The sequence below is a fragment of the Biomphalaria glabrata genome, chromosome 6 (assembly GCF_947242115.1).
Source record: "Biomphalaria glabrata chromosome 6, xgBioGlab47.1, whole genome shotgun sequence".
NCBI lineage: Eukaryota > Metazoa > Mollusca > Gastropoda > Planorbidae > Biomphalaria > Biomphalaria glabrata.
In genome coordinates, this window is record NC_074716.1 from 44,486,225 (window position 1) to 44,498,444 (window position 12,220).

At 35.6% G+C, this 12,220-nt stretch overlaps 1 protein-coding gene across 5 annotated transcripts in view; it reads right to left on the reverse strand.

Moving 5' to 3' along the window:
- LOC106057486 (tyrosine-protein phosphatase 10D-like) overlaps nt 1–12,220 on the reverse strand; it is a 90,772-nt gene that overhangs the window by 55,478 nt on the left and 23,074 nt on the right. For all 5 annotated transcript variants that reach the window (XM_056031704.1, XM_056031706.1, XM_056031703.1 and 2 more), the window contains exons 3-6: nt 11,625–11,916; nt 8,550–8,650; nt 5,253–5,424; nt 4,308–4,396 (exon numbers count right to left, since the gene is read on the reverse strand). In XM_056031704.1, coding sequence (XP_055887679.1) covers nt 4,308–4,396; nt 5,253–5,424; nt 8,550–8,650; nt 11,625–11,916 — 654 coding nt within the window. The remainder of the gene's footprint in view (nt 1–4,307; nt 4,397–5,252; nt 5,425–8,549; nt 8,651–11,624; nt 11,917–12,220) is intronic.

Genomic DNA, 12,220 nt, shown 5'->3' on the forward strand with positions numbered 1-12,220 from the left:
ACCAAACTTCTTAGTACAAAAAAGGCTAATAGCAATGTTCCGGTACGAGACAAATATGGAAAACTACTTTCTTCAATAAATGAACAGCTTGAAAGATGGAAAGAATATTTTCAAGAAGTGCTCAATAGACCCAAACCACTAAATCCAATAAATGTAGGACCAAGACTAGACATAAACATAGAAGAAATAACAAAAGAAGAAATAAGGAATGCACTCAAACAAATGAAGACAGGTAAAGCTGCTGGAATTGACAACATACCACCCGAAGTCCTAAAAGAAGTGAAATAGTTGACCAGCTGCACAAACTATTCAACAAAATTTGGTGAACAGAAACACCTCCTGGTGAGTGAAAAAAGGGCTTGCTAATAAAACTACCAAAGAGTGGAGATCTATCATAATGTGAGAAATGACAAGGCATCACTTTGTTGTCAGTATCAAGCAAGATTTTCCGCAGAATCCTACTGAACAAAATAAAGGGAGCATGCGATGAACACCTAAGAGAAGAACAGGCCGGATTCAGAAAAGGGAGATCTTGTGCTGACCAAATAGCAACACTCAGAAGAATTGTAGAACAATGTGTCGATAGCAATCTCCTTTTTATGCAACATTTGTCGACTTTGAAAAGGCCTTTGATAGTATCGGACAGAGAATCTATCTGGACAGTAATGAGACATAGCAGGATCCCAAATAAAATAATAACAATAATTATAAACCTTTATGATGGTTTCACCTGCCAAGTAACCCACTGTGGCAAGCTGTCAGAGGAATTTCCAGTCACAACAGGAGACAAACAGGGATGTCTTCTTTCACCACTCCTGTTCCTTCTTGTATTGGATTGGGTCACAAAAGAAGCCTACTCTAATTTAGGGAAAGGAATCCAATGGACTCTAACACAAAAGCTGGAAGATCTGGAATTCGCTGATGACTTAGCCCTATTAACACACAGACTACAGGACATGCAAGAAAAGGTCACAGCTTTAAGTGAAGTAGGAAAAAGAGTAGGCCTCAAAATAAACCACCAAAAAAACTAAATTACTTAAAGTAAACAACAAACAAATTGGAGATATAGAACTGGATTCTCAGACCATAGACCAAGTAGATACCTTGGGAGTGTGGTCAGTGTATCAGGTGGAACAGTTGAAGACATTAAACGTCATATAAATCTAGCGCGACAGACATTTACACAGCTAAAATCAACCTGGAAATCTTCCCACATCTCAAACAAGACTAAAATAAGAATCTTTAACTCTAATGTCAAGGCTGTCCTACTGTATGGTTCTGAAATATGGAGAACAACTGTAGCAACAACAAAAAAAAGTACAGACCTTCATCAACAGATGCTTGAGAAATATCCTATAAATACACTGGTACAATAAAGTAGAAAACACCAAACTGTGGAGATGAGTGGGCAGAAAAATATAGAGGTGCAGAGCTTAGAGAGGAAGTGGAGATGGTTTGGTCACACCCTTAGAAAAGATACCTACAACAGAGCTGAGCTAGGCAGGCCTTAGAGTGGAACCCCCAGGGAACAAGACGTAGAGGAAGACCAAAAAGAACACATGGCAACGCTGTATACTCAAGGAAGATGAGAGGACAGGAAAGAGCAGGGAAGCCATCAAAAAATGTCAAGAGACCGTGGAGAGTGGCGTGTTTTTGCTGAGGCACTATGTCCCATGAGGTATGCAAAGGAATGATGATGATATTATAAGATCTTCGGGGCTCGCAAATATCTTCCTTCAGGGAACAGTAACAGGAAAAAGAAAAAGAGGCAGAGAAAGCAATGGGAAGACAACATAAAAAAATGGGCAGACCTGCCAACAAATCTTGCATGGTGCCCCAACAGTCCAACAGACTAAGGGATAGGAACAGCGCATCAAACATTCTCTCATTGACTGATTGAAAACGTGAATAGAAAAATGTGACAATGAAGAAAGCAATAGGAGATGGCTGGGTACTTTAATATGTCAGAAATAATGTACAGAGATTATAAGAACAAATGTTTCTCTTTGCTCTCTCTCTATATATAGTTCCTCCATCATGGTTCCATGATGACCACTTTGTCATCCAGGAGGCTGAGGGCTATGCACTGGGGTTTTATGCCTCCTCATGTGGCTGGTGAGACCTATGTGAGCCAGAAATGTTCAGCTGCACACTGGGCAGCTAATTCCAGCTGGAGTAAGTGTTATTGGCCTTGCGTTTCTTCTCTGGCGCTTTTCTCTTTTCATCAGCAATTTGTGCGCCAGTTTTCACAGCGTGACGCCATGATGCTCAGTCATGTGCTTCTGTCTTCTAGGTGGCTCGGTCAATGCTGAAGATTTTCATAGAAGCATTCACAAGGTGGACAAAGAAAATGTTATGCTCCATATGTTATGAAGCCATGACAATAAAACCAATTCTAATCAGCTGTTGGGGTAAGAAAAAGCAAAGGTTAAGAGTCACATAAAAGATAAGCATTTTAATAGGGGGTAGGAAAAGTGAAAATGCAAGAACATTGTAGCAATTTTCCAAGCCACAAAGTCTAAAAAAAAAAGGTTGGATAAATCTTAGCTCTAGTCTGTTGCACAAGGGAGAAATATAACAAATCTAATTCTCTTTCAGTGTGGGGTAACTCTTCAGGGAGTAACTTCGCTAGTGCTGGTGAGTGTGGCGTTACTCTCAGCGAGTAACTTGGTATATAATATTTATTTTACTATCTTTTAAAGGTAAAATTTTTAATTCTCTTTTTTATTTTCTAGATGTGAGAGTGATTGTACTTCATTTAGTTTGTAAATTGAATGCAGGAACAAAACATTAAAAAAAAAGACTTGTGTTAGTGGTTCCTATTTATTTATTAAGTTTATTTCGCAGGGCTCAAAAAATGTAAATACCTGTAATACAATTTCTTAGTGCATATGTTCATCTTTTATACAATTCTAGACATATGCTACCCGCGGCATGCTGTTTTTTTTGTTTGCGTATAACTGACGATGAGTCACTGAGAGTGGTTTGTAAACAATTAAACGAAATAATAATGTTATAAGTAAAGTGAATTCGTAAATGTAAAAATAGTATGAATTGTGCTGTCAAAATAAGCTAATTTAATCGACTTAAATCTTTTTTTCAAATAAAAACATTTGCTTGTAGGCCTACATATATTTGATTAAAATTAAATGAATAGACTTAATTTTGTATGTTCATGTGTTAAAGAATAATGTAGATCTTGACTTAGTTAAATATTGGCTTGGATAGAGTTCATTTTGCAAGTGCGCATGCGTGACCTTTTTAATTAGATGTACGCGAATGAATGAAACTATTAGAATATATCTTATCAGCTTTAGGGTGAACGAATGCATGAAAAATGCTTTAGAAAAAACAAATTGAATGTTAATTTGATTAAAATATGAAATGAATGGACTATAATTAGTATGCTCATGTGCTAAAGTATACAACTATCTTTGTGAAGAAAAGTTATAACAGCTTAGAGTTTTAGACCTAGGTAGGTTAGGAATAGACGGATATGTAACATTACGGTATTGTCTAATGAAAAAATGCTCATCAGGAATTCTACATTCGCAGATATAAGGAACGAATTTATGTAAAAAAATGCTTTTGAAACACAAATTTGAAGGTTAATTTTATTAAATAATAAAATCAATGGACTATATTTTGTATTTTCATGTGTCAAAGTAAAAAACTGTGCAAAGTGTAGTTTTTAAAATTAGATCTAGATCTAGATCCTTTCGATCTTTTCTCATGTAAACATGGCCTAGATCAATGAAGTTATAATGCTTTCATATAGCTGGTCAACTTTTTTTTTTAGCGTCTTAAGTTTGTTTTAGGGCTACAATACATACACTACAGTCTAAGTTAGTACCCAAGGAACATTTCTGCCAAGTTTTATCAAGATCGGTCAAAAGGTTTTGATTTCTTTACGGATACATACATATATACATATACGCCTCACATTCTGCTTTATATATTAGATAAAAATGTGTTTATTTTTCTTATTTTTCAATATTTATAGATTAACTATATAATTAAAAGGTCAATCTTTCAGTATATCGATTTTTTTAATGAATTATTTATATATTTCCTTTTTCTGACCTCAGTTTTAACTTAATAAAAAAAAAAATTCTGGGTATTCTCTTTATTTATTTATTACACTTAAAATAAAATCAAATATGTTAGATTATATGATAAAATAAAAATGTTACATTAGTTTTAGTAACACTACCTCTTTGGAAATTTGTCAGGGAAAACATTTTATCAAAATAATTCACACTGAAATAGTGAAGTCATTTAGCTATTATTAGTATTATTTTGCATACCTGAAAGAATAAATCTGGTGGAGACCATGATACGGTAATTTTGCTAGAATCATTTGGCACTGCAGTTACATTTGTAGGTGGTTTAGGAGCTGAAAAATAAGTTTTGTTGTTTTTTTTTAAATGAAAACTATAAATACTAAAGAGATTCATTAGTCTGTACAAAGAAGGTGATCTATCACATAACTACAAACAAAGCATTAAAGCATTCACTCCCTGTGAGTTTTTGTATCCTCTTATAGTGCGGATATGCTAGCAGACTTTAGCTGTAGTGCTTATAGTCTGGACAACTCCATATGTATTGCCCATTTATCTTTACCTTTTTCCCCTGAAAATTTTTTGAATCCTGCTCTCATATATTATATGGCATGTCAAAGAAGTAAAGATAGTAATTTCTGGACGGCAGCCAGGTCATGTGGTGAGCATTCTGACAGTAGTCTTGTGCCCATCCCCCAATGCACTATATCTGTAGTACCCATGAGCTAGTAAATGAAATCTGTATTTACCAAGAGCTAGTGCACTATATCTGTAGTGCCCATGAGCTAGTAAACTATATCTGTAGTGCTTGTAAACTACTGGTACATGTGAAGTGACCATGAGCTTGTAGACCATATCTGTAGTGCCCATTATGACTTCCCTTCTTCACTTATTAACTATTGTACCCATAGGCTACAGTTAGTTATATGTTACATGTCATGCTTATTTATTAAACAATTTAGACTACAGCTGCTAGACTTCATCTTAAGTTACCATAATTTTGTAGACTACACCTCTGCCCATGAGCTTGTAGACTTCACCTATAGTGCACATAAAATTGTAAATTACACCTTTAGTGCACATACCTTTGTAAATAAAAGTGTACTCCTATACCCATGACTTTTTTACACTTCTCCAATAGTGCCTATTAATTTGAAGAATTATACTAAATACTTAATAAGTGAAACAAACCTGTGGATTCTGTTATTTTATCTGATTCTTGACTTTTAGCATCTAATGTTACAGCCACTATGTATACAACATATTTCGTTCCATGAGACAAATTAGTCAGTTTGTATTTATTGTCAGCAGAAGGAGAAAGAACCATTTCAGCATTCGTCTCATTCTCTTTTCTATAATAAATCTGAAAGAAGATAATTACAAGAGTTTGTTTAGATTAAATTTTAACATGCTCTAGATAACCACAATAGGCTTGATAATTATTAGGTTAGAGTAGCATATGTATGAAAAAAATTCCTATGTAAATGCAGAAAATAAAATAAAAACTGATTTTATTAGCTTTTCTTAGTAAGCGAAAAAAAAAATTTAACAGCACTATATATACGAACTTTGGTTTCATATAGATTAAGACTCTAATTAGAAACAAAAACCCAAAGGTGATCTTCTTTGGCCAGCTTAAACTAGGACAGCATAACAGAGGTGACTCCTGTAAGTGCTATAAAGATCAACTCAGGCACCATTTTGTCCTCACTGGCATAGAGGAAAATAGCTGGCAGCAGATGGCCTCTGAAAGAGATGGAGAGCTCACACAAAGGCTGCTGGAAAAACAATTTAACACTCAAAGAAAAGCCGCTATTGAAGACAGGCACAGAACATGGAAAGGAAACTTAAATAGACCGCCAACTGACAATGGCTTTGTCTGCAAGAAATGCAGAAAAAATATGCAGGTCACAACTTGAGTCATCGTTAATCTTCAGAATCAAAGACATTGACATTATTATTAGAAAGAGACACCAACAAAAAATACAGTCATTTTAAAGATATTTTATACATCTAGAAGTAGGAAGTAATAGAGTTTAAAAGATGATTAGGTCCTATGTGTCATGCATTCAGTCATTGGTTTTCCTGGCTGGCTCCATGCTCTAATAGCACTAGGGAAGAAGGAGCATTTGTACAAATTTGTCCTAGCATATGGAATGAGGAATGTGCCTTTACCTCTGTGTCTTTCTGAGTATTTTATTAGGTTTTATTTTTGTATTTGAAGATAATGGTTCAGTGTTTTATGTATAATTGATACTTTATTTTTTTTTAGTCTTCCATCCTGAAAGCTTTCTAAATTTAGTGATTTTACTAAAGGTGTTACTCTAGTTAAATGTGAATATTCCTCTGCTCTATTTTGTGTCTATTCCAGTTTCTTAATGTTTTCTTGAGTTGAGGGGTCCCAAACAAAGGATGCATATTCTATTATTATGGCCATACCACTGTTAAATAACATTATAGTTTTATGTTCTTATTTGATGTATAGAAATTTCTTTTAATAAACCCTAATGCTTTGTTTATTTTTTTAATAGTTTCATCAATGTAGGGATTCCATGGCAATTTTTTTTATTTAATATAACATCTAGGTATTTTGCATTTTCAGTCTGTATTACTGGTTTACCATGAATAAGATATGTGGAATTAATTTATTTTAGTTTTTTTGTTACTCTTAATAACTGGCATTTTTCTGGGTGGAAAGACATGCTCCAATTTGATTTCCATTTCTGTAATTCATCTAATTCTCTTTGTAAAATGTCTGCATCTTGTTACTGTTCTATTTATTATGCAATTGTATGCCAATAATCTGACTTTTGTTCATGAACTAATGCAATTTGGTAAATTGTTTATGTAAGTTAAAAATAGTAGAGGACCTAAGACTTTTCCTTAAGGTACACCTGAGTTTACTGTTGTTGGTGTTGATTTAGAGCCAATTATTATTACAGTTTGTTCTCTCCCTATCAGAAAATCCTTAACCCACTGATGCAATGGACCATCAATGCCAAAACATTTAAATTTTTTAAGCAAACTCTGGTGGCGGACTTTGTCAAAAGCCTTAGAAAAATCTAATCTTTCAAACACTGCTATCTATGAAAAGAGGAATGGGGGGGGGGGGACAGATTAAGTTAAGCTCATTGTCTCTAGAGTAAATAAAGTGAGATTCACCTAAAGATCACAAAAGTAAAAAACCCATTTTACACCAGTATTTGAAACCAGAACCCTGGATTTGGAAGTCAATCGCTTTAATGCTCAGCCACAATGCCTCCCTTTGTTTTTATAGCTGAAAATTAATAAGTGTCATGTGGCCTGCACAATGATTAGCCCCATATAAGTGATACACCCATTAACATTGGGTACAATCCATAGGCATTCTTAAAATCATGCTGTTCAAAATCTTAGTTTTCCCTTTCAATGGGACTTAAACTTGGGACCTATTAGTTCAAAAGCCAGGCCCATTGCACCTTGGCCACACAAACCACCAATTGAAGTAAATTTTTAAGTTTTAAGAGCCTAGTTTTGATGGCTGCAGAATTGTTTTGAATAATGTGCTAAAATTTTAATAAGCAGCAGTCTTAACTCTATCAAATAGAAATGTTCCACGTTGGCCAGTATATTTGTTTAGATTGTCTTAGCTTCTGCAGATCACTGTCCTCTAAACCTAAAAGTGACATGTGGACCAGCTTAGAAAAATAAACGTTCCATTTTTTTATGGCAGAGACTAAAGAGATAACAGCTTGTTACGCTAAAAACGCTAAATCGAAGACAAAGGGCTTTGAGGGTCACCATATTAAAGAAGCTGACAAGACAAGGCATTAGTGTGAATAGGATAAGGCATTTGTTCTACAAGGCTTTATTGTTTCAAGGCATTAGTGCTTCAATGTAGTATTTCTACATGGCATAAGGGTTATAAGGTAGTACTTTTACATGGCTTTAGTGCTGTTAGGCATTAGTGCTTTAAAGTAGTACTTTTACAAGTCTTTAGTGATGCTGGGCATTAGTGCTTTAAAGTAGTACTTTTACAAGGCTTTAGTGCTGCTAGGCATTAGTGCTTTAAAGTAGTACTTTTACAAGGCTTTATTGCTGCTAGGCATTAATGCTTTAAAGTAGTACTTTTACAAGGCTTTAGTGCTGCTAGGCATTAGTGCTTTAAAGTAGTACTTTTACAAGGCTTTAGTGCTGCTAGGCATTAGTGCTTTAAAGTAGTACTTTTACAAGGCTTTAGTGCTGCTAGGCATTAGTGCTTTAAAGTAGTACTTTTACAAGGCTTTAGTGCTGCTAAGCATTAGTGCTTTAAAGTGGTACTTTTACAAGGCCTTAGTGCTAAAACTATTGGCTTAATTTTGTAGCTAGTTAAATTTCTGGATACCATAAGAAAGTGAACAGTTAAAAGAATTGCCTTTTACTTTTTCAACATTTTTTTTCTTCCAAACCAAAGTGTGTCTGACTTGTAAATAATTGATCTAACATCATACTGGCTATAAAATTGTTTACCTCATGGCTGTCACGTACTGTGCCAAAGGAAGTATTCCAAAACAGAGTTAGAAAGTCCTCTCCCCTGTCTTGAACTTTTAAATTGACTGGTTTCAATGGCACTGTAGAAATGAAAATGTTTAATGGAAGGAAAGAATTATACTTATTAACCCCCTCCCTTTCCATGTAACTCAACCTTTCTCAACCTGTGGGTTGTTCTTCGCACTACAATTTTGGTCTATTCCATCATTTTTCCTTATTTTGCACTTTCATTCAGTGATGAAGCATGCCAGGACATGCTACCACAGCTAGATCTCTGCAGCTCAGAACACAGGAAAACACATGACGCTTGGTGAGGAAGAGGGGCAGACAGACAAGTGCATTCGTCTGGGGTGGGGGCTGTGGGTAACAAAAAAGGTTTTAGAGAGACCTATTTAATGTCTGATTTTACTCTTATCCATGTAACTATAAACCATAAAGAGAAGCTGCTGTTAGCAGTGGCGTCACTAGGGTCGGAGTCACCCAGTGCAGTAAGCTCGGGGTGTCACACCCCCCCTAGGAAAAAATAATCTTCCCCTCAAAAACAAACATCTTTCTTTATTTTGAACAATAAAACTGTAAGCTAATTAAAAAATTGTTTATACTCAAAAAATGGTTTTCAATTCTATTTTAAAATGTCGATGTTTTTCACATTTTATCAAATTTTCTTCAACTTCTTCGTTCTCATTTTTATTCTTGAGTGTTCAGATGACTAAACCAATATATGAGATGAACTGCGAAATAGTTTCCAAATCAGGGTACTCTCCATATAGTTTTCTTTTATTGCGATGTTTTGGGGCCAGGGTCTTGTACGGCCTCTTGGTAAAGAGAGCATTCCTGGAGGACATGGTCAGCATTGTCTGGTGACACTCCACATGAGAAAGATTTCACCGGTTCCAATTTTGAGCTTCCGGTACATATGTTGCACCACTCCGATGCGTCCCGTCCTGAGTCGAAAGACCAGACGCTGATCCTGTCGGTATAGCCCATAATAGGCATCATCTTTCTTGTGATTTGGATGTTATTGTATAAATTAAAAATGTACTATCATAGAATTGAGAAACATTGAGTTGAACATATTTTTTACTAGAGATTATTTAAGAGCTCCTTAAGGAAAAGGTCTTAAATTATATAAGTGTTTCTCAGGTGCTTCTGAAAAGACAAATCAAGCACTGAACAGGTTTACATCCTGCGAAACTTCGTCAACAAAAGCCTAGAATACCAACAAAGGACAAAAATTCAGTTTTGTAGATTTAAAAAAAAAGTTTGATAGCGTCCATCATAATCTGGAAAATAGCAAGAGAGTAAGGCATCTTGCAATAATTTGTCCAGATTCAGCGACATGTCTAAAGAAAATCAAGCTGTTGTGTCACAACAGACGGTGGAATTCTTCAACATCGATATGGATATGAGATTATGGTGTATCTTATCCCCGTTTCTCTTTCTTGTAGCCATCGACAATGTCTTTAAACAAGCTGCATTCGGATTCCCATGGCATAAACAAAACCGAGTTGAATTTGCAGACGACATAGCATTACTTTGAAATACAATTAAATGTATACACGAGATGACAGATAAAGACGCCCTCAAAGCTATACATATAGGGTGCAGGTTATTCAGTTCCCGATCAACATTGGTCATGCAGATCTTGAACAAATAGTAAAGTTAACCTATTTAGGCAGTGTTATCTCAAGCGATGGAGATATATATCATGGTGTTGCATGTAGGACTGGAAAGCAGGAGCCGTCTTTCAATAAGTACGGCCTGTCTGAACAAACAAATCAATTAGCTTGGAGATTAAAATCCACCTACTCAATAAAATCATTGTCCCAACAGCCATCTACGCTTCGAGTCGTGGAAGGTTGAAAAGAGGCTGAGTAGTGATGGCTGAGAAGGATCCTAGAAATTCTCCCGAGATAATTTTACCAATAGAGAAATCGTTTCGCACACAGGCATTCGCCATCTAAGGAAAGTGGCGACTGAACGTCCATTGACATTGTGAGACATGTCATGAGACAAGAAAAAACACTAAAGTCAGACTTAACATGAAAGCCGAAAAGAGGAAATAACAAAACATAGCCGTCCACATCTAACCTGGCGTCACACCTTTGTAGAAGTTCTGGATTTCGTGGGCACCTGCTGAGAAGTGGCCGTGAAAGTCACCTAAGACTGATTTTTGTGAAGAAAGCTTGCATCCTTATGCGTCAAATGGCGTGCGTGAGGCTTACGCCTATGTGTTTTTCAACACATTGCAACACAAATATGTTACGTTCACCACTCAACTAGTCAGATGTTTGGAGGAGTGCCTTAAATTCACTCAAAGTTGTTCGGGGCAAAGCGTTTTCTACATTTCTAAGCTTCAGAAATTCTTTCTCCTGGCGTCTACAACACATAATAAAGTCAAATAGAATGAAATTAAAAAGGGTTGGGACATCTTGATACTAAATTTTAGAGAAATTCAAGGCAGTAATTTTTTTTTTAAAGTTGCATTTTGGAAAATTGCATTTTTCCCACTTGGGTGTCACCCCCTGGTGGGTGTCACCCGGTGCGGCCAGCACCCCCCGCACCTGTCTAGAGATGCCACTGGCTGTTAGACCTCAATAAAAAAAAAATTTTTCATGTTTGTGGACAGAAATCTCTATTCATATTCATAGTTATGCAAACAAAACATTATATTTTGAGAAATTTTCCCAAATACAACCATAACTGATTTGTATGGTTGTTTTACATGCTTCGTATGTTACTTCAGAACTGAAGACTATTGCTTTCATAACCCAAAACTCCCTGATAGCAGGAAATGGCAGTGGGCATAGTTCAAACTTAAGCCCATCAAGATAATAGCCCACCCCGGGTGTATACCACGCCACAAGGCAGTTGAGGAAAACTTGAAGTCACAAAGATTATTTTTATGAATAATTTGTTTTTTCTTAATTGCTTTTTAATTGCTTAAAACAATTTTTTAAATCATTGCAGACATTTAGAAACCATTTAAGGTAAAAGAACATTATAATAAATCAAAGTAAAAAAAAAAAACATAAGGAAAAGTTTCAACATTACCCACTGCAACAGTCACATTATAAATGAAAATTTTGATATTGTCACTGTGAACCTCCTCCACTAAGACTCTGTACTTTTGTCCAGACACAGTTTGGTTGTAGGTAAATGAAATAGGATTGACAAATGGTGGAGAAGAAGTAGGAATTGTATTTGTAAAGTCATAACCTCCGTCAATTACAAATGAAGCAGTGTAGTTAACTGTCTTAGGATCAAATATGCAAGTGACAGTAATGTCTTTTATAGAGCTAGTATAGTTACAGCTACCAACTCCAAGTGCAAGAGGAATTAAAACCTGCGGAGGAAAAAACAAATACAAATGAATAAAAATATTTCTGCAATATCTCATTTTTAGTTTCGTTATATAAAAAAATATCATGATATATGAAATATATATATATATTGGGTTAGAAAGCTTGGGTCCTGCAGAACAGTTATCACTGTAAAGAGAAGGGGCACAAGCCAGCAACTGGCATCTACCTAGGAGACCACACAATATATATTGGGTCCTGCAGAACAGTTATCACTGTAAAGAGAAGGGGCACAAGCCAGCAACTGGCATCTACCTAGGAGACCACACACCTAGGAGAAGGAAAATC